Source organism: Artemia sp. Qi Xiang Cuo, chromosome 14 (assembly GCF_049724085.1).
Source record: "Artemia sp. Qi Xiang Cuo chromosome 14, ASM4972408v1, whole genome shotgun sequence".
Taxonomy (NCBI): Eukaryota; Metazoa; Arthropoda; class Branchiopoda; order Anostraca; family Artemiidae; genus Artemia; species Artemia sp. Qi Xiang Cuo.
This window is the reverse complement of record NC_142807.1, coordinates 39,554,991-39,578,672: the sequence shown is the minus strand read 5'-3', so window position 1 is coordinate 39,578,672 and position 23,682 is coordinate 39,554,991. Positions and strand designations below refer to the sequence as shown.

The window sequence follows — 23,682 nt, the reverse complement described above, 5'->3', positions numbered from 1 at the left end:
GTATAACGAAAATTTAGATTATAAGCTCGTCAAACTAAAAATACCAATTACAGGCTATCTGCATTATAAACCAATTTATAAGCCGAAGGTAATTTTCGGGCTTTAAGTTTTGAGTAGGTATCAATAGACTAACCCGAATTAGCACCAAGAGTCAGAATTGTCCCAAAGCAGAAATCGAGAAAAAAAATTCCGATCCTCAAAATGATTCCTCTGTCAAGATATACTTTTAAAACAAACTGAAATCATAAATTCCATTTATTACACAATAAACCTATTACTTGGACTTTTGACAGGTCTCTCATTAAAACTGAGCAAATTTTCTTGTTCACACTACATCACGTTAAAACATGATGTTAAAGTCTCAATGTATATTTTCCCAATTAAGTTGCTATTTCTAGTCACTCCAAGATCAACCTCAGCAACTTAGAACTTGAACACTGTGCATTTTAATTCGCATTGCAAATCTGAATTGCTCTTTTTTGCAACATTAATAATTAATAATTTCTTCTCTAAGAATGAAGTTAATTTGGTCACAGTTTTATACACTAATAAACTTTCATAATAATAAAAAAAAAATTGTTGTCAATTCTGTTTAGTTTCCAATTTCTTTTATTTATTCATTGGTCTTCACTTTCAAGATTTAAACATTTTATCCATACTAAAACAAAACTATTTTTACAAGCACTAAACGGTTATTTGGCTCATGAAGCTTGGCTTCAATACCAATTTTTATTTCCGCCAGCCATTTTTTTTCTTTTTTGAACTGATTGATTTTTTTTCTTTTTTGAATTTTTGAACTGTTTATAAAATTCAATACTTAATTGAATTTATTTAAGTGCTTTCTCAATGGATCTTTTAAAATAGATATAGAAATTCCTTTTTACAGAATCGTGTGCACGTTGGAGGGAAATAGCACTTTCGACCGTAACTAGTTAAGATAATAAAACCGCCAAATAGATTAAAAACTTTGGTTTTTGATCAAATCTCAGCGGATCCTGATTCTTTTAAAAGTTGTCGAACTAGGTGAATGAAGCTTTAAGGAGTAGATATAAGACCCTTGTAAAGTCATATCTAATATAAGCTAAATTAACCTAGATCAAAAGAATCCAAGCTTTATTTTGATTTCAAACATTTGAAATTCATTTCTTTTAAATATACTCATCAAAAGGCAAATCCACTTTAGTCATTACTTTTATTCATTTTTTTATTCATTGGGTTTTGACGAAAAAATCTAGGTATTTGATAAATGGCAGGTTTAACTATCCTACTGCAGAAAATCCAACATCTGGCATGCATGCATGCACATTTTTGGTAAAGGGGTTGAGTTTGTCAAAACCCAGAAAATTGACAAAATACACAGAAAATGAGGTGTTCCAAACCATACAAACTATTGATAACTATACCATGTTCCTTTTTAGGTTGCTTTTTCTAATTACTGAAAGGTCAAACTCAGCAAATTTCAATTCGGGTCTATTTCATATTTACTACGTCCATTGTGCGTTTATCCCATTCGGCATTTTTTTTTCATTGTAATTAGGTTATAGTCAAATGGCTGGTTAGTATTTTCTCCTGTTTCTCAATCTGGTCTTCTCTTCCTCTTGCTTCTCTATCTATGTTTCTTTGCCCTTTCCTTCTCTTTCGCTTTAACTTTTCCATTTTGTGGGAGAATGGTTTTTATATTCAAGACTCCGACTACTTTGAAAGAGGATCGGTAGCATTTTTTAAAATAGTTTTTGATCATGCAAGTATTAACACCACAAGAAAGGGAAATTTGAGGAGAAAAATGAAAAATTAGGGCATATATTTTTTCTGATAACAGAAAACAAATTAGATGTGAACACCAGGTTTTAACAAGTAACTAAAATGAAGACATACCTAAATTAACCATTAATAGAGGAGAACACCCCTCAGCCCCAGACTATTCATAATTAAATATACTGATAATGTCGTACGTTTATTTTGACTTCGAATTGGAATCGGAAACCGCATCAGAAACTGGACTGTGATATGGAATCTGAATCAGAGGAAAGTTTGGGTATCATAACTAGTCTTAAGCAAAAGCAATACTATCTTTGTCACATCAATCTGAACCTTGAAATTAATTATTATACAATAGATGCATTATTATATAGTCTAAAATCCATACTGTCGTATTACTTTAAATTCTAGTTCTAAATTTCACAAGTTGGTCGGAGAGCGGCTTTTTTTTAATCAGAGAAGTTGTAGTGCCCTGTCATTTAAACTTTCGGGAACCGATTTTAAGCCCAAATAGGGACCTTCAAAATTATTTTCTCGTTCATACCCCCCTCCCCCTCCTATCTCCTTTTACAACAACTGATTTCGCATGAACTTGAACGATTTCAGTCCAACGTGAACGTTACTTTTCCGAATGGATCTACAGCCCATCTTACAACCCGTGGAGATATCGTCAAGATCCTCCATCCACCTCTTCTTCCTACTAGAACATTAAATCTTCAGCAAATTAAAAGCATTTTGCGCCAGGTGAATGAAACTTTCAGAAATGGATATACAGCCCAAATTAAGGTCTGGAAGTGTATGTTCAAGCATCTACCATCTCTCTTTTTCTAATTACTAGACTCGAAAGATTTTACAAAGAACACTACTGCTACTACTAACAACTTACCCCAACACCAAGCCGTCTGAGGCCAACAAAGAAGTCCTAAAATTTCTTAAAACTCAGGTTAAATCCTAGAATCCACCTCGCCAAAGCCTCTGGATACCAAGTAAAGCAAATTCTAAGCCAACCTTCATAGCATTATTTTTTTTAAGTCACCAACCAGGAATGAGGAGGAAGTAGAAACATCAAAATATCTTCTCATGCCCTAATTTAGGCTGGAGATCCATTTCTGCAAGTTTCATTCACCTAACGAATCAACTATCCGAGTAACTTGACAGCCAGTAATTAATACTTTCATTCATTTCTTTTATCAACACAACAGCGATTTCACCCTCAATTTCGTATTGCAGTAACAAAGAAGGAAAAAACAGGATTTCGACAAAAAAAAAGAAGAGAAACAGCGATAACCACACAAAGAAAAGGGGTGGGTAGAAAGGAGCACCCAAAAATATCTAAAGACTTTAGGAGACAATGCCTTAAGAAGAACCCTTAAGACAGTCTAAATATTGGAATGTTTAAGCCCATTTCCAACTATTAGACCCAACCCCCTCAATACCTCTTTGTATCTATAATGCTTAGCACTGTGTGCAACAAAATCAAATACAAGTGAACAAAAATTAAGAAATTTACCTTTAAAATTGTGCTTTCAAAAATGTTTCTGTTGGCTTTTGGAGTGAACGATTCGAGAGGTTTTCTGCTAAACACTGGGGTTGATGCCGCACTTGGTCGTGAATCTCTAGTCGGTGTTGATTGGCCAGCCAAAGGATCAAAACTTGCGGAGTTCAAAAATCTCGACGGACTAAACGGATTTTCTTTGTCTTCGCGTAAATCAACATTATGTATCTCAACTCCACGACGTCGGCGAAGAATAGGTGGGGTTGATGTCGCTCTTTGAAGAACACTGTGAGCTATGATACAAAAGGAAATGAGAAAATGGCCAAATGCTATATTAAAAAGACAAAAATTAGCTGTGGCGACTCAAAGCTATCATAGCACCACGAGGCAGCAAAAACCACGTATAACCATTTCTTTGGAAAAATTCAATCAATACACTTCGGTATAAGCGAACATGTGTTGGTCCATGATGAAGCACAATGAATAGAGTAGTTCTAAGTTGAATAGCCCCAAATAAACATTGCATCTTGAAAGTTTTACATAGTACGAGTACTATTTGAGTAAGACAACCATTTTGAGAATCCAGAATCTTAAACCAGAAGTTAGAAACAAGAAAAATAAAAACCTTGTGTGCCTTTAAAATATATTGGTCCTATTCTTGGCGAGAGTTCACTCCTTGAGTTTCATGTTTTTGTTTTAGCCGTGATTTAAGGTAAAAAAAAAAATTCTACAATTCATAATTTTTGGTTTCCTTTAAACTAAATTATTTCAAACATTGGTTTAAAAGTAACCTATGGCATTCCGTTATACAATTATGAAAAAATATATACAATTTTGGGTTTATGGACTACTATGCAGGGGTGTGGCATTTTTGTCTTTTCTAGAATTGGTCTCCTAAACAAATGAATTTGCGAAAAATACACTTTCAATATACATTTTTCTTTTCCATGTCTTGAAGGCCTAAGAAAAATCTTCATTAATCTAACAAAATTTCATTACAAACAGGCAAAACTCAAAAATGCCCAATAGAAAACATTACCCCTCTCTCGTAAAATGCGGATTTTTAAATTTAACTCCGATTAAATTTCCAAAACTAAAAGGACCTTAAGCTTTTTTTCTGAAACACAGTCGTTATTTTGTCCGTGGTACATTTTCAAAAGTTAAGATCTTATGGACTAAAAAATTCTTAATGGTTTTAAAGCCTAGTGATAAAAAAAAAAATTTACTTCAAAAGTACAAAAGCAATCCATTTTTTTTTATATACAATCCTAAAATACAAATATATTCAGTAATATCATTTACTAATAAAACACCATGAAAATCAACGAACTTAACTGAATTGTAAATGGAAAACAAGCAGAAACTTTTCTTGTTTAAAAACAAGCCCAACTGAACGGTTGTAACACTCACTTTATCTACATATGGTCGTCGAGAAATACAACAATCAAGAGGGTCGTAAAACCGTTAAGTTCAATAGAACTACTTAACGAATATAGGCCAGTGGGAATATGTAAAAAAAATTAATGAAAGTGATTATTTTAGGATAAGAAGAAAACAAGGATTCTACTGATATGTCAGTAGTCACCTACAGAGATAAATACAACAAAATAGGGCAGCATAATTGGTCTTTCTAAAAGATACTTTTATAGGTAACAAATAATATATGTGTAGGTTTTGAATCTAATATTTACCTATATTTTTACAATTTTGAAAAACTAGCACTTTACTGAAAACACAAAATCAACGCAACGAAACAGGATTAGAAGCATAAATATTCTTAAGTGGGCAATTTATAAAGCTTTTAACAGTCTTTTATCGGCCAGAAAATCAGTAGACTTTACTTTGGGATTCTAATTCTCCAAAAAACTCAAGTAAAATGTTAGTTTTTCAGGATTATAAAAATATAGGGAAATATCATGAGCCAGTTTATTTGAAACAGTTTTGCAAAAATATGTTGCATAGACTGCGAAGAAGTAATTTTGACTGTTTTAAGTTTCAACTTTGCCCTTTACTTTCATCAGACAATGTCTTTTTTGTAGTTAATTTTGTGCGTTCATCAAGTTTTCAGAACATTTAAAACAAAGCATGATTCATTGCTCAACCGGTTAAGACCGTATTGCTTGCTATCGCCCACTCTATGAATCACGAAATGAAATGAATGACGATGGATTATTGCTAAATTATCTGCATGCTGTGATATAATGAAAACTTTGTACAATCTGATAAAAGACAATCTGAAAATACAAGCCTTTCCCTAAATAAAACTCAACAACGGAAATGATTAGCTGTTATTCCTCCAAAGTGATTTAAGGCTCAAATTATTCGTGATATGAGATTAAAGGAATAGTACAGTGGGGAAAAAGACTGATTTAGGACTGGTGGCTTCTTCTTTTGCCAGTAAGTCAATTTTAGCTATTACTAAGTTAAGATGGGCAAGAAAAAAAAATAAAAAGAGTCGTCAAGATATTGATTCTAGCGAGGATATTGCCACAAGTACCCCAAATACGTCAGGAAATCCGGATATTCGGAAGCCAGTGACAACTCAGGTTTCGTTAATGACCCTATCAGAGGAATTTGCAAAGATGATGAACATTATACGTGAAACTCATAGCTCAGTCCAATCAATTGAACAGCGATTCGTTGTAGTAGAAAATAGAATAAAAGCAATTGAATCAGAGCAATTAGCCTTAAGGTCTGAATTATCCGGGATTAAGGCTTGTACAAATGCTGTAGAAAATGACATTTCTTTGTTGAAAAATGATAATTTTAACCTGCAGTCAGAAGTTAAATATTTTAAAGAAAAGACCCTATGTATGTCTGATAGGCTTGTGGCTGCAGAGTATCAGCCTAAAGAAAATAATTTGGTTGTATGGAATGCAGTCTGTGAGGATGAAGATCAAGCCAAACATATGTTTACCGAGATATGTACGGATGTACTAAATTTACAAATGATATCCCATTTTCCAGTTTTTATAATAGAAAAGGATAAGAAATTTTTTAATGTTAATGTAAAAAACCGTTGAAATAAGATTGAAATCCTTAAAAATTGGACAAACCTTAAAGGAAGAAAGATATCAAAAAGGGGAATCATTTATGTGAGTGATGATGCCCCATTTTCCATGAGAGAGGCACGAAAAAAGTTATATGAAAAAAATTGCGTCTTAAAACGATGGGTATCATTTCATGGGTATCAAACACAGTTCCACCATATCTTCAGTTTGAACGTCCGGGTGGTACGAAAGGGAAGTTTACGTGTGATGAATGGATTGAGCAACTAGCACATAAGCCTCCTCCCTCCCCAGCTTCCAGAGGTGCTGAAAAATGTGTGTTTTATTGAATGTGTTTAGTTAACTTATTGGTTAATTATCTTTTCTTTTTCGCTTGGTTTAATCAAATATATATGGAAAAATTTATAGGGATGAGTTTGAAATGTTTGGGTTAATGATAATTTTTATTTTTGAGTAAATAATTTAAAATTTTTGTTAATGTGAAATTATTTTGAGTGGGTGGTAGCGGGCTGATGTCTTTTTGAATGGTTTTGCCTTGTGCCATGAAGCTTGCAATAATGTGCTTTTTTAAATTGTATGTCCGCTTTGCCGGAATATATTTTGTTATTTTTTTTTGTATTTGTCTAGGTATATGTTTAGTAGATAATGATTTTTTTCGCCACCGCTACCCTCTACCGTCACATACATTAACTTTTATTGATGATGGTTAGAGATATCGTTTTTCCTCCTGGGAACAGCAATGTCCTGCAACTTGAAAGTCGAAGGGTTGATTTTTCCAGCCAGTTTAATCAAAGGATAAGTATAAATTTAGATATTAATGCTACTGAGATTTTCACAAATGAACCATCAAATATCTTTAAGGAAGAAACAATACCCTTGTATTGTTATAGGGGCCGTTTTGGCCTAAACATATTTCATTTGAACTGTCAGGGATCGAATTTTGGGCATAGTTTTTTATCGGAATTAATAAATACTAATGTCTTTCAGGTGATCGCTTTAACTGAAACGTGGTTAAATGATAATAACTCGCAATTACTACATATCCCTGGGTATAATTTATATGTAAGGACTCGCGAGTATTACCAACATGGAGGCCTAGCAGCTTACATTCAGGCTGATTATAAGGTTTCAATAAGAGCAGATCTTACAATATATAGAGAGAAAGTTTGCGAGTGTTTTGTTTTACATATAACTAGAGAGAATTTGAATTTTTGTATTGTTGTAGTATATAGACCTCCACAGAGCCTGCTCCAAGACTTTATGGACCTATTTGAAGAACAATTAATGAAACTTCCGATTAACTCTATGCCATGTTTTATTATGGGGGATTTTAATATTGACCTTATTGATCAGTCATCTGCTAGCACTGAATTTATTAATAGAAGTTTATCCAATGGGTTTCATCCTTGTATAAATATCCCTACAAGAATTACAGGAACATCAGCTAAGCTTCTGGATAACATCCTTCCTAATGTACCCTTGAGTCTTCCCAGGGTCCTTATCAACGATGTATCTGACCACTTTGGAGTTTCAGCAATCTTTAGAACTGTCACGAAGGTGGTTAAAGGCAAAAAATCAAGGATTCCAGTGATCAGTAAAAATGCGATGGTAAAACTAAAAAATGATATAGAAAAGGTGGATTGGTACGATGTTCTAGGCGAAGTTCAGGACGAAAATTCAAAGTTTGTTTTATTTTATGAAAAGTTGCAGAGCTTGATAAGTCAAGTAGTCATATTTAAACCGTTTAATAGAAAGCACTCAAGTAAAAAACCTTGGATTGGTCCTGTGATTTTGAAGCAAATAAATGTAAGAGATAAAATTTTTAGAGCTCAAATAATTAACCCGACACAAGAAAATAAGCAATTATATAAAATTTATCGAAATAGGTTAAATACAATTTTAAGAAATGAAAAAAAGAAATATTTTGAGAAAAAGTTTAAGGAGGTCGAAGGATGCCCTAAGAAAACCTGGGGACTAATAAAAGAAGTGATTGGATTAAAAATAAATAGTGTACCTGATGAATTAGTTAGTGAAATGGGAAAGACTTTGAATTCTGAAAAGGACATATGCAATGAATTTCAGAGTTATTTTTCGAATATTGGTCTGAATTTAGCTATGTCAGTTGTGCCTGATAGTGGTGACCCAACTTCCGAGTCCTTACTGAGGGACCCCATTGATGTGTCTCTTCACCTTAGACTTCTAACAGTTGATGAAATTAAAAAAATTATTTATGGGTTGCGTAGTAATTCATCTGGAAGCGATCATATTACTCTAAAAACACTTAAATGTATTTTTCCTGTTAAAGCTGAAATTTTATGTGGGTTAATTAATGAGTGTTTTCGTCAAGGAAAATTCCCAGACTTTTTTAAAGTTTCCCGTATAACCCCAATTCATAACAGTGGTATTCAAAATGACCCAGAAAACTATAGACCGACATCTGTTTTACCCATCATTTCCCATGTTTTAGAGAAGTGTTTTAGTATTAGAATGATGAGTTTTTTTGGAGGATCATAAGTTACTGGTAGAGACACAATTTGGGTTCCGTAGAAAAAGGACAACGGAACAGGCGATGATTTATTTGATAACTATTATTAATGATGTATTAGATAAAGTTTCAAAATAGGTGCTATATTTTTAGATCTGATGAAAGCTTTAAATACTGTGGATCATGAACTTCTACTTAAGAAGTGTGAGGTGTATGGTTTGAGGGGTAAATCACTAAATTTTTTAAGAATTTTTTTAAGTAATCATTATCAGTATGTCCAACTAAATGATACTTCTTCCGAAAGAAAGCGAATTGAAAAAGGTGTTCTACAAGGATCAGTTTTCGGTCCTAAATTATTCTTGATATTTATTAATGATTTACCAAATTCTCTAAATAATTTTTCCTATGGAATAAATGAACTGACTGTAAACCCGACTCATGACACAGTTTCACTTTTTGCTGATGACACAACAACTATTAGCACAGCTAAGACAGCGGAGCTGCTGCAGATTTCCATGAAGGAATCAGTTAATAGAATTATAGCATGGCTGAGGGTAAATAAATTAAGGATTAACATGGCTAAGTCTAACTTGATATTTTCTCGCGATCATCAAACTTTTAACCATTGATCAAGGAATTAGATTTGCCCAATGGCGTTATTAAAAGGACTGCGTCTTTTAAATACCTTGGGATTGTAATAGATGAAACTCCATCTTTTAAGGAACATGTTACATTAACAAGCAAAATTCTGGCAAGAAATCTCGGTATAATGAAGAAACTCCAACATTGTTTTCTCAAGTCTGTCCTTAGCCATCTTTATTTTTCTTTAATACACCCGTATATACTTTATTGTTCAAGTATTTGGCTCTCTACTTTTTCTTCTACCCTAAAACTAATAAGAGTTCTACAAAATCATGCAGTAAGAACTTTAGCCGGTATATCTCCACGTATGTCTGTTAGAGAAATTTACCCAACTTTAAAAATTTTGCCGGCTGCAGGCCTTCGTGAGTTCTATGTATTGTGGTTTATTTTTGGACTGTAGCAGGATGTTCAGCCTCGTTGTTTTGGTGATTTATTGTCCATTAGGTCTACTGTTCATTCTCATGATACAAGGGGTAGCGCGGACCTTTGTGTACATAGAGGTATATCTTCCCGTTCATGTTTTTCTGCTTTTTATAGAGGTACGCGGAAATAGAATAGTTTGAATAGTGATATTAAGACTATTGGTGACCCCAATATTTTTAGAAAAATCATTAAGGAACTGCTTTTTGCTGAATATGAGTTTTGACTGATTAATTGATTTATTTATTGTGGGGGTTTTGTTGATATGATGTTTCCAGAGGAAGTATAATATATGATATTATTTTGTATTTATTGTTTAGTGTGATGGTATTAGTGGTGTCGGTGGCCAAGTATTCTTTGTTTTAAGGATTTTGTTTTCTCTACTTCCCCCACGGACAAGCTTTGCTTTTTAGGGGAGGCAGCAATAATTTTTTGTTGGTATGTTTTTTTTTTCAATAAATCCTTCTTCTTCTTAAAAAAAGCTTATAAAAACATCTTTACCAACTTAGGCAAAGAAACTATAAAAGTCAACATAAGTTTATGTTAAAATAGAAGATTAAATATAGGTTTGACTTCGCCTCTCTCTTAAACTTTCTCTTAAAAAAAAAAAAAAAAAAAAAACTGAAATGTATCAAATAAAGATTCCATGGGATGCATTATCCTTGTCATCTTTAAGGAGTTGTAAATGATTCGATTACTAGATTTATGAAATATTATCCTATATGACATATATCCAGATTTAAAAAAAATCTGAAGGACATTGAAAGAATCCAAGATGAAACCTATACCTCAAAGTCCTGTGACCATTCGATACGGCTTGTTTATTCTCTTTTTAACTATACATCTACAAAAGGACGCTGAAATGATCAATAGCTTTGATTGAGCCTTTAAACATCTCTCTATCATCTTACAACTCTCTATTAGTTCCAGTGGCGTCAATTATGAGGCCTATGTCCTCCTAGTTTTAACCCCCACCTAAATTTTGAACAATACCTTTTTTGGAGTATTTTATTCAAAAATGCCCCTTTTTTGGTATTTTTATGAAGAAATTAGTAAATTTAGCCCTCTACATATTAAAAATGAGTTTTGACCCTCCCATCCCCTTTAAATTTTTATGAATTGGCACCACTAGTCAATAGCCTAGAACTTGCCTAGCCACTAGAACTAGCCTAGTTCCGTTAGTCAGCAGACATAGGGTTTTCGACCATAGAGATTGTGGCACCCTTTTCATGCTTCCCAGCCTTTCTATACCAGAAATAGCACCAAAGTGCAATTTTTGGGTGCGATATTGTGATGGCGTTATCAATTCAAACTTTTAAAAAGTACGTACATGCAAAAATTAGCTTTCAGACGAGTCATTAAACGGCTCTCTATATTGTTCCAGAGCCATAGTAGCGACGAAGAAAAAAAAAACAAGAAGAGAAAAATAGACACACCAGGCCTTCCCATGCAAAGTGATTTTCCTTGTTGTTCAAAATGGGGGGGGGGGATTTCATTTATTCCATAGGGTCTTCGACCATGGCAATTCCAATGATGCATTTTCGATCTGGTGCCATTTTTAAGGGGTTTAAGGCTCTCTTTCGAAATTCCAGTATGTTTGCTTTCATAATAACATTTTACTATTAAAACTTATCGTAATAATAGTTATCATTCCTAAATCAGCTAAAAATGGCTTTTTTTCTCACACGGCAGTTTTTTTTCATAGTACACTTTTAAATAATTCCACCGATCCTAACTCCTACACACAATAACTTGAATTCCCGACTCAGACTCTAAAGTTTTAATGGTTAACAACATTCGATCCCTCATAAGTATATTAGTACCAAATACAGCTCCATGGATCTGATTTAAATTTTTTATATAAATGGTTTAAAATATATGAATATTCCTTTATGAAAGGGATATTAGAAATTTTTTATAATTCCAGTCTACCTCTACAGCTTTTCTATCTACCAAAAGACCACTTTCCCATGTCTAATTAATTTATCAGTTAAATTTCCGTTCTTTAATAGATGAATGATTTAGCCATTTTATTTCAGTTGTCACCTTCTCAAGAGGAAAATGAATAAACATTTATAATACCTTTATCTGGACCCAGCATCGCCTTTGTATATTCTGCAGTCGTTTCTTCCTGCCAAGCACTGTAGTATACTGCAACATTATTACCATTAGTAGTGGAGGAATGAGCTGAGCTAGAGGGCATGGGAGTTCTTATGCTTGAGAGCAACGTGACAGCAAGAGGGTTACCATTTTCAGGTACAGGTACAATTTTAGGGGCTTGCAAGGATGAATTATAATTCTCCATTGGTGTGCTTTCTGACCACTGTGGCATACTATCTTGTTCAGTCTTAATAACTGAAGCCTGAAATACAATTACATAAGCATGTTGATCCCACAGATGTTTTTGTTGTGGTAACAAATTTCTGGATTTAGTACCTTCAAGCAACATAATTTGGTCTACAAATTAGGGTCTACAATAAACAGTAATTTGGTCTACAATAAACTAGAACATTTTGTTTTCTTTTCATTAAAGAAGTAACCAAGAGTTAGTTCAACAAATGTTTAGCTTAATATAAAGAATGGTGGTAAATATTTACCAAATCATATTATTGAGTAACAACTAAAGTGAATGTACCATTCGATGCCTTTTTTATGCTGATTACGAATATAATAATAATTTCTATCAGAAATGAATTTTAGCCCCCCCTCCCTATATATGTCAATTCAGGGTATATATTTCTATATTAGGGGGTGGGGGTAAAGTTTAAACTTACCTCCCATTTACATCAGAAACAAAATTTGCCCCCCCCCCCTAATGTAGAAATATATACCCTGAATTGGCGTATATAGGGGGGAGGGGGCTAAAATTCCCGATAGATTTTAATAAAATTCCCGATAAATTTCCGATAGAAATGATTATTATATTCGTAATCAGCATAAAAAAAGGCATCGAATGGTATATTCACTTTAGTCATAACTCAATAATATGATTTGGTAAATATTTACCGAATTGGTTGAAAAAGAATCCAAATGAGAAGTTCTATTCTTAAATCCTGATGTAAGGTATTCTTAAAGGAAGCCTATTTCATGAAATCCTCACGAGAAATAAACTATCCCATCTTACAAAGAAAACAAAATTCTCCCAAACCAAGTTGAATATAGAGCCAAACAAAGTTGGGAAGTAATAACCAGCCTTAGGTTATTTATTAAACCAAGAGCCCTCTTTCCAAGCATTGCATAGCTTCTATTAAAAGATATATATAATAAACGATTATACAGGTTGAAATTATACAGCTTGACTACCATACTATGGCTTCATTTCTTTGGCATAAAAAACTAGCCTGGGCATCACTCAGGCAGTAGGATCCTTAATATAATAAGGACAGACAAACATATTTTGTCATATTCACGATTGGCCTGGAAGGAAAAATCTATTCTGATGTGTTCTGCAGTCATGCCTCAGAATTGCGGTTAATGGTTAAACAAAGAAAAATGGGACTTCGCAGGAAAATAAAATTTTTGGAGTTTGATGACCAAGAGACGGTGCTAGAATTGGGGCTTTGTAGTAAGTTACGCTTCAGGACACTTACCTGGTCTTTTTTTGAATATGTGTGCCTAGCACTAAAGATTTGTTTAAGGTTCTGGAGTTTTCTTTATCAACTTAGAAATAAAACAAAGTTTATGAAATATATCTAGCTACATTAAGTTATCCTAGATTCACCGTCAATAGTATACATACGCAAAAAGTCATGCATCCATTTTTTTTTTTTTTTTTTGAAGTTAATGCAACTAAGATATTAGATAGCAGCAACGACATCGGGATTAGAACTGAGAAGGCAAAAACAACTTTAGAATTCAAGTATTGCGTATAAATGTTACCGTGAATGTTCAAAATAGGGTTAATGTCGACATTCACCGATGAATGTCAGAAATTACTTTTTCTCTGCTTAGATTCAGTAAGCTTTGCAAGTCAGCTTTTTCAGTCTTATGCAAGTTATGATGGTAAAAGTTAAATTTAGGTAAGATTATGTTAGTTTAGGCTAAATTTGGTTGTAAATATCAGAATTAGGTTAAAAACCTAACTCAACCTAGCCTAACCTGTCATCATCAAACCTTGCTTGAGATTGAAAAATTTGACTGGCAACACCGACCAAATTCAAGGAGAAGAAAAAAGGTATTTCGGATATTTACCGGTGAATATCGACATTCACGAATTTGGACATTCACGGTAACATAAACAAACTCAGAGGGAGGACCCCAGCGGACCTACCGCCATCCCGTATGTACAGGTATCATAGCGTAAATACATTTTTTTGCCATTTGATTTTTAGCCATTTATTTAAAGGATTTCAGAACCTACTGAACTCTTCTACAACTCAGATTTCCGTCGCTCTGAAAATACTATGCGCCTAATTGTGGAATGTTTTGCCCCTACAACTGCACGTCGATGATCCGAAAATCCCTAATTTAAGATGAAGCTTTGTTTTGTCTATTATCATCTTTTATTGAACTTTTATCTATATTGTAACTGGTGTTTCTGTGGGATGGCAAAAGAAATTGTTCAATATGCTCTTTTATTTTTCTTCTTCTTTGTAGTCCTAAGTACTAGTCAGAGCGAGATAATAATTGGTTTTTTTTTTTCCTTTAGTTCTATGGGTTATACGATCCAGCCAATTAAGCCCTTTCAGCCGATGACGCTCTTTTCTTGTTTAGATGCTAAACAAGAGGTATATTTAGATTACCAAATAAGTAAAATGATGTTTAGGGGATTGCACAGCAGAACAGTAACTGATTTTTTGTTCTTCATTTCGCGCTCCTGACGAACATTAAATAAACAAAGTTTTTTCAACTGAAAATAAGGAGCAACATTAAAACTTCAAATGAACAGAGTATTCCGTAAACAAGGGGGGGGGGGGTTGCCCCCTTCTCAAAACCTTGCTCTTCACGCTAAAGTATTTGAGAACTTTAGAAAAAGCTTCTTCTAATTAAACGGCCCTTGTGGTCGAAAAGTTGTTCTTAAAGAATTGGGACAAAAAGTCGAACTTTACCGTAAAGAGCGAGGTACTGAGGAGTGGGCAACCCCCCTCTTATACGGAACTATTTCTGTTAGTTTTAAATTTTGATGTTGCTCTATACTTTCAGCTGCAAAAACTTGTTTTTTATTTAATTTCTGATAATGCCAGGAATTCTGGCTCCCCCTCCATGAAAAATTTCCTCCCCTCACGGGAAACTCCTCCGTGGGAGGTTTCACCCACGTAAAATACACCCCTCCCCCGGAAAATCCCCTCCGGACAATTCCCTCCTCGCTGAAAATTTCCCCCATAAAATTACAATTCCGCCTGAAAAATTCTCCTTGTAATATTTTCATATGAAAGACTGATTTTGGATCGTTTTTCAAATCATATCGGAAATCCCCTACTAGAAAAATATTTCGCGGAAATCCCCCCCATCCCCAGCAGAAATTGCTCCAGTGGAAAATTCCCATACAGAGAATTTATGTCGCAGAAATTTCCCCCCACCCCCATGGAAAAATCCTCCTAACATTTCCAACCCCGTTGAAAATTTCCCCTGGAGAATCTCCACATGTTAAATTTAGTCGACTAAGACAAAGTAAGATAAATAAAAAGCATTTCGTATAGGACTTGTCGCAAATCCCCTAGTCCAAAATTTCCCCTAGAAAGCTCACCCCCGGAAGCTTCCCTCCCCGCAAAAAAATACCGTGGAAAATTCCCCCTGCCCATAAAGAAAATGTCTATATACTTCCCAATGCAAAATACTATGCGTAAGCAATGGGTAAAATCGTAGCTTACAGCTCTTTCCCCAGGGGCTGTGGGGGGGGGGGGGGGTCATAGTATATCCAAAGGCAGTTTTTTTTTGGGGAACGACTTTGGGGAAAAAGGGGCATGGGAGGGGGACAAGCTGCCATACAAGCTTTTTGGTCAGAGGCAACACTATAGCGTTGCATAGTAAAGGCCATACGGCTCCAATGTTTTATTTATTATTATTTTTTTCCAGAAGCACTTCATATGGAACGGTTCGTCGTATTAACTTCAGAGGGGGGCTCATTCTCTTGGAAATCGGAGGTTCCAGTGCCCTTTTTAAGAGTCAAAAGTGATCGGAGGGCAACTAATCCCGCCCTCGCCCGTTTTTTTCCCAAATACATCCGATAAAAATTTTGAGATACCCATTTTGTTAAAAATAATTCAAAGATCATATAACAAAAACTCCGGGGTCGACACGGCTCCCCAGGGCTCGGGGGAAGACGTTGTAAATTATGCCCTGGGTGCAAATATAGTTCTTATAGAAGGGATACTCGTACAAACTTCAGAGAGGGCTCATTTGATCGGAAATTGAAAAGTTCTAGTTTACTTTTTAAGAATAAAAAAAAACAGAGGGTAACTAGCCCCCCTCCCCGCCTTTTTTCCCCAAACCTATCTGATAAGACTTTTGAGATGGCTATTTTGTTGAATATAGTTCAAACAACAGATAATAAAACTCCAGGATCGACAAAACCCCCCAGGGCCCGGGGGCGGGCGTTGTAATTTATGCCCTAGGGCATATATGGTTCTTACAGACGGAATGCTCGCATAAACTTCAGAGAGGGCTCATTTGATGAACCACCTTTTTTTCCCCAAATGCATCCGATCAAAATTTTGAGATAGCCATTTTGTTTAAAATATTCCAGCGATCAGATGACAAAACTTCGGGGTCCACATCAACCCCCCTTCCCCTAAACCCGGGAGAAGGGTTGTAACTTATGGACCGGGGGCATATAAGTTTTTACGGAAAATGTGGTCGTATAAACTTACAGAAGGGACTCAAATGATCAGAAATTAAAAGTTCTAGTTCCCTTTCTAAGAGACAAAAATGATCCGATGGCAACCAGCCTCCCCCCACCTACCCCAAGGCCATCAGGCTCTAATTTTTTATTTCCAGAGGCACTTCATATGCATGGGGTGGTGTTATAAACTTCGGAGGGGGCTCATTTAATTGAAAATAATAATTTTTAGTGCCCTTTTTAAGGGTCAAGCGGGATTGGACGGCATCAATCCCCCCTTTCCACGCCGTCTTTTCCCCAAACGCATCCAATCAAAATTTTAAGATGGCCATTATGTCCGAAATAGTCAAGAGGTGACGTAATTAAAATAATTATTCTTCGGGGGTTGACAAAACCTCCCACTGATCCCAGGGCAAGGGCTGTAAGTTATGCAAGCTGTCCATCATTCATATATAAGGTTTTTATCGAAGGGGTAATCACATAGACTTCGGAAAAGCCTCGCTCGATTTAAATTGAAAGTTCTAACTCCATTTTAAAAATTCAAGACTAATCAGACGGTAGGCAACCCCCCCCCCCCTCGTGCCTTTTTTTTCAAATCGTCCAAATGTCAAATGGCTATGGTTACAGGTTTGAACCCCCCCCCCCCCCCAGACCTAGGGGAAAGGGCTGTAAGTTATACTAGAAGCCCATCGTTAGCACATAAAGTTTCTATGGGAGGCGTGGTCGTACAAACTTAGGAGGAAGTTCATTCGATCGGAAATCGAAATTTATTGTGCCCTTTTTAAAAATTGAAAATGATCAAAAGGTAACAAGCCCCCCCCCCCCCCAATGCCTCTTATAGAAGTTTTGAAATAGCAATTTTGTTCAGAAGAGTCCTAAATTCAAATTCCTATATTTTAGGGGTTGAGAAATCCTCTATAGCCCTCAGGGAAAGGATTTTAACTAATGAAAGTTGCCCATTATTAAAATAAGTTTGTTATTGAAGGGGTGGTTGTATTAACTTTGGAGAGGACTCATTTGATCAGAAATTGTAAATTTTAGTTTTTAAATAAGAGTAAAAAATGATCAATGGGCAATTAGCCCACGCCCCACTTTCCCAAATGGCATCCGGTCAAATTTTTGAGATAGCCAAAATAGTTCAAAGGCCAAACAAATATGTTTCCGGGTTTTAACCCCACCTCAGTCTCGGGGAAATGGCTCTGAGTTACAGAAATTGCTGATTGTTACTTTGATACTTTATTTACCTTGATACCTTGTTAACTTATATACTTTCGTTACTTTGATACTAGTTTTGATACTTTGATGAAAGTTTGATGTTGAAAAAAAAAAAATGATTTCGAAATAAGAAATTTTCTAGGAAAATTAAACTTTTTGTAAACAAAAACGACCAAAAATTAATTTAAAATTTTCCGAAAAAGAAGTTTTTCAAAGAAAAGTAAAGGCCATATTCAACTTCAGATCGGCAGATACAAATACCTGTTAAAATTCAAACTAGAAACGACAAGAAATTACAATTAAAGAATAAATAAAACTAAAAACGAACAGTAATTTAATAAACAATCATAGCGAAAACTTATACAACAAGTACTAGTGTAAGTGAATAAATCATATTAAATTACTATTAAAGTAAAATGAGACCCAAAACGAACAGAAACTAAATAAACTATCATAATAAGCAAACATACACTAATTACTAATATAAATGAATAAATAAATCTTAAAACGAGTGAAACTTAAATTGAATATACAAATCAAACTTGAAACGAAGGAAAATCACTGCAAACAAGAGTTTGGGTTTTGCTTCTTTCTCTCACTGTAAAAGTCTAAAACCTACTGCGTCATTGGCGCTTATATTGGAATACGCAAAAATGGGCGCCGAAAAAGGGTCAACAACTTTTTTTTTTAAATAGGTTGACTCTTGTATCAACAAGCCCCTGGATCAAAAGCACCCCAATGCACAAAGAAAACTTGGAAAAAATGGGCCAAAAACTTTTTTTCTGATCGGCCACGACCCAGAAAAATTTTAGACCACCACATACCAAACAGATTTTCTGATCTTAAAAGACTTATCGCAGAGTTGGACGTTTTGGCTTTGGTATACGAGCCCCCATTATAGGGCCCAGAAAAGCGAAAAAAAACTCAGGGTTAGCTTGGAACATATCTGTAAGTCCTTGGGCCAAGAATATCCTTTACATAAAAAGAAAAAAATACTGGTTCGCCATAAAATGGGACCGGAAAAGGGCCTATTAATTTTCCCCCATCAGATTGAACCTTATTCCATAAGTCTTTTGATCACGGGAATCACAATGCACAAAAAAAAAATTAGGAAAAATAGGCCAGAAACTTTTTTTCTGAGCAGCCATGACTCAGAAAATTTTAGACCTAACACAAACCAAAAAATATTTTCTAAGCTTAAAAGACTCTCAAGGAGTTGAAAGACTTTTCGGTTTTGGGACACAAACCCTCGAAATGGGCAGAAATACTTTACTTTTGGTTCACCTTGAAACATAATTGTAAGTCCTTAGGCTAAGGAGACCCTAATTTACAAAAAAAAAGTAAGAAAACATGTTGGTTCACCTGAAAATGGGCGTATAACTCCTTCCCGAAGAGATCTTATATCCATACGTCCCTTAGTCACAGGAACCACGATGCAAAAAAAAAAGAAAAAAAGGACTTTTTTAGATTTACACATGCTAAAAGGAGTTACTGGGCGTTGAATGATTTGATCAGCTTAGACCAAATGAATAGAAGATCTGTGACATCCAAAAATGAACCCCCAAATTTCTTGCCTCCTGATGACCTGAAAATTATATCCACAAGTCCCTGGGATATGTGAAAAAATTGAAAATAAATTTGGCACTATTGACTCGCAATACCCAAAATTAAGCCCTATATTTTTTTTGCTTGAAACTTATAGGTCAGGTTGACAGGGGAAAGAAAACCTTCACGAAAAAAATAAATAAATAAATGGAAAAAGATTTGGTTATGTAGATTCTTTAATTCTTTAAAGACAACAACACAGAAACTCTTCGTACAAATGACCTACACATGCAGTAATCTGAGGATAATAACAATTGCAACAAAACAGAACATAAAAAGCTTCTTTTACTAAAATGGTGAATTGAGATATGTCTACATTCAAGGGTGTCCAAATGGTAGGAATAAGCCCCATAGAAGACTAGAGCTTATGCCTATTTTCAATATATCTAACTGTTTTTCATCTTCTCCATCTGCCCTTAATTTAGTAGTAAAAAAAATATTTCACAGAACTACGGTTGATCATATATTTTGACTGAATAATCAAATTCTCCCTAAAATTTGAATTGCAATCGAACATTTTAGTTATTAAGAAAAAAAGCTAAAAATAAGAAATTAGCATATATACAATATTTGAGTGTAAATGACACCCAAACCTTTATAGAGTTTGAGTGGGCGATAGTCCAACTCTTCTTTTGGTAATTTCTGTTCGTTTGAAGTCTGATTTGATCATTCATTTTAATACTTCACGTTTCAATTATTCATCTATAGTAATAGGTGTTATTTTAAAGTTTGACTTGATTATTCATTTTAAGTTCTCTTCGCTTTCGGTATTATTCTTCTTAGAAGGATAAAAGATCTTTCTTGGCATACAGCATTGCTTGCAAGAGGTTAGGAAATCTTGGTTGTGACATCATAAGAGCCTATACCAGAAGTGAGACCTTATTAAACATGTCATTTGATTCTTTCCTAATTTTGCCGCCAAGTTTAGCTTTTATTTATATCCACGACTCTTGTTCTAAGAAGGATATTGATTACTTTATAGCTTGACCTACAGCTTGTAATTCACAATTTCTGGCTAATGAGGATGCCAGTTGCATTGGCCATCTTCCACTTTCCATCATTATTTCTGTTAGTGGTTGTCCCACTGCAGAGAGAAAGCCTAAATGGTGTCATCGCACAAACTGTAATTAATTAGACTGGTGTGTCTACCCAGCAAACCTTACAGCTCTACGATCAGTTGTAAAAGTTTCCTGTCATCTACTTAACTCAAGTGTTTCCTCAGCTGACAAAGTGCAAAATCTGAATATTCATTAGCCTAGTCTTATTTGTTGGACGGAAACTGGTAAGATTGCTGCCGAACCCTTTGAAAAATTTTGAATTGCAATCCGAGCACCTTTTTAGACAATTGATCTTTGTCTTTCAAAAATTATGCAAAGTTTTGGCTTTGTATATTGGCTACTTATGGTAGGCCAATGTCTGGCCATATAATCAATATTAAAGCAAAAAACAGAATTGGCCTTCGAAAACGGCTTCGCCAGAGTTGGTACTGCAGTCTTCCCAAAGTTTTAGCATAAATGGAATAGTATTGTAAACAGTAAAAAATTAAGCATTACGCATCCTAATTCTAATATTCCTTTAGGATAGGTGGATGTCTCATTAATCTGCTATTTGTGCTTAGATAAATAATAAAGCTCATTCTACTTTCAAGCAACGGCTAAAGTGCCCACCCAGAAGCTGGTTCAGCCCTATAATATTCCTGTTACAGAATCCGCTGTAAATGAAGCTATTAGCAATCTGAAGTCCAATACAATGGACATTGATGAAGTTTAAACAAGCCATTTTACTACGGATTCAGAGCGCTGTTTTGAAATCTGCGGCTCCATTTTAAAATGCATATTATGTCATCTACTGTTCCAGGTAACTTTCTTTGAAGGTCAGTTATTTCAATTTTACAATGTGGAATAGATCCATTCCAGCCTATAACCGTCGCTTAAACGTTTTTTAAATTTCCGAATACGTTTTTTGCCGTCAAAGACCAATGTTACTAAAAATGGGAAAACCAATTAGGCTTCTGAAATATTAAAAGATTTTGTTCAGTATAATCATGAGTTTTGGCCCTAACAAATACGCTGGACAGTGTGGTTCACACACAAGCTTTGTATTCGCTATATTCTAAAAGCGTGAATTTTTCAGCCATTTTTGTGCTAAAATATTGGTAGAAAATTCTGGCTGAAAATTCACCACCCAAACAATCTATCCCGGTTCATTATGGTGCATGCCAAGACGGAGTCGTTCTATCCTCATTTTTTTAGACATATATTGCTTCTAGTCTAGTTCTAATTTGGTCAACGCGTTTTTTTGTTGTTTTAATATTAGGTATTGGGCTTAACCTGACGATGTTTCGTTACTTAGTAGTTCAAATTTCTTTAATCTAGAACGGTTGAAACTGTTCGTACTTTATTTTGTAAAAGGATTAAACTTGAATACTGAAAATCGTGAGTTTTGAAATTTTAATTCACTAGTTGTTCCATCATAACGTCAGTGTTGGATTGCTTAATCCCAGTGGTTACATCTTTTAAATGAAGGCTTGCTATTTCTGCCTGTTCTTTACATCGCAAGCATGCAAAATTAGCCCGGAGACGATTCACGCACAAAATTCAAGTTGTTTATTCAAAATAGTTACCAATCGAGGTAAATACAGTCAGATTGCTCCAAGCAATTTTCCATCTTTTTGTAGTCGTGCTATATTCTTTTAGGTCGTTTTGTTCAGTTGTTAGTGCTCTGATGTTAGACCCTCCCCCAATCATGCTGTTTCCGCTCCTTATTTTATCTACTACTGCTGATTTTATTATATCTACCACTGCTGAACACGTTACAAAGCCTAGGCTATAAATATTAAATGTAAGCTTATAGCACCCTATGATAAATTGTCAACAACAGCCAACGAAAACTAGAACCATACCACCAGCCGATTCAAATGTTTGATTGCTTTATTTTATTTCTTTTCTTCTACTCTGTTTTTCCTAAGTGTTTGCATATCAGGCTATAAATAAAACATTGTTATTTTTTACTCTTTCATAGTAATTTCGGTTCACTTTAAGTAGGACTTATTACATCGCTTTATTTCTGCTCGTTCTGGGATTTAACATAACTCTTTAGTTTTTTTGTGAAAAAGTTTTTTTGAATTGCGGTTTTTTTTCAGGAGTGATCAATAGGGAAGGAATGAAAATCACTTACCCCCGTAAAGCTATCTAATGATGATGGCTCTTGTATATCAGGCAATGGAGGATCAAGTGTTTTTCTTGGCCTCTTTGATCGTCGTTTCCACTCATGTGGGATTCCAAGAACTTCTGCTTCAAACTTCCGTCTCATTGCCGAATTCCAGTGATTCTTTATTGAATTATCAGTTCTTCCAGGAAGAAGTTTGGCAATTTTTGCCCACTGATTTCCCCACATTTTATGAGCATGATAAATGATTCGGTCCTCTTCAATTGTCCATGCACTCTTTTTTATATCTGGGTTGAGATGGTTATGCCACCTTTCACGACACTGTTTACCAATACGACCTTTCAAGTGTTTAGCAATGAGGGACCATTTTTTGGGTCCGTATTTATTTACTAACTCTATGACTAGTTCATCCTCCTAAAATATTAATTAATGATTAAGAAATTAGTACTTCCTATAAATTTCTATTATTATAGCAAAAGCTAGAACAGAATTGCACAACACTTATTTGGAAAAGCCCTATCTCCATATTAATGTTCCCATAATTTCATACATAGAAAATACTGCAAACCTAGCTTTTGTTCTTTTAAGGTGAATAGTTTATTGCAAAAAAAAAAAAAAGCCAACAAGAACAAGACTGTATTTTTACATGATATGACTTTCTTTTGGCGTAAATATAAAAATCTCTAAACTAGAGGTAAAGACAAATCTATATCCTGGCAATCCCTAGTTATTTACATCTTTCTGCAAATATGCACAAGAGATAGAGATTCAACTTAGGAACGCAATACTGGTTTCTGGAAAGTGTCAGACACACAGTTGATTTTTTTTTTTTTTTTTTTTTTTTTTTTTTTGCTTAATTAACAGTTCTTAGTTGAACCTAATTTAACAAGTACCATTTAAATTTCAAGAATGTGTTTTCCCATTTTATTGCTTATTATATTAGTTTTTCTCTTCTTCTATTTAGCAATGTATAGAGACTACTTTCATCTCTTAGGGTCCTTTCATCTCTTAGGGTTGATCGACATCATCTTATCTTCGATGTTAACAATATACTTAAAAATTATTGTTCCTGTTTCATGGGGGAAACGGTAGTCAACAACGACCTAAA

The 23,682-nt window shown here is 34.6% G+C and overlaps 1 protein-coding gene across 7 annotated transcripts in view; it reads right to left on the bottom strand.

The window, feature by feature from the left end:
* Window positions 1-23,682, bottom strand: part of LOC148944450 (transcriptional activator Myb-like) — a 166,003-nt gene that overhangs the window by 31,486 nt on the left and 110,835 nt on the right. For all 7 annotated transcript variants that reach the window (XM_089100296.1, XM_089100294.1, XM_089100295.1 and 4 more), the window contains exons 4-6: window positions 22,584-22,988; window positions 11,891-12,170; window positions 3,269-3,546 (exon numbers count right to left, since the gene is read on the bottom strand). In XM_089100296.1, the coding sequence (XP_088956422.1) occupies window positions 3,269-3,546; window positions 11,891-12,170; window positions 22,584-22,988 (963 nt within the window). The remainder of the gene's footprint in view (window positions 1-3,268; window positions 3,547-11,890; window positions 12,171-22,583; window positions 22,989-23,682) is intronic.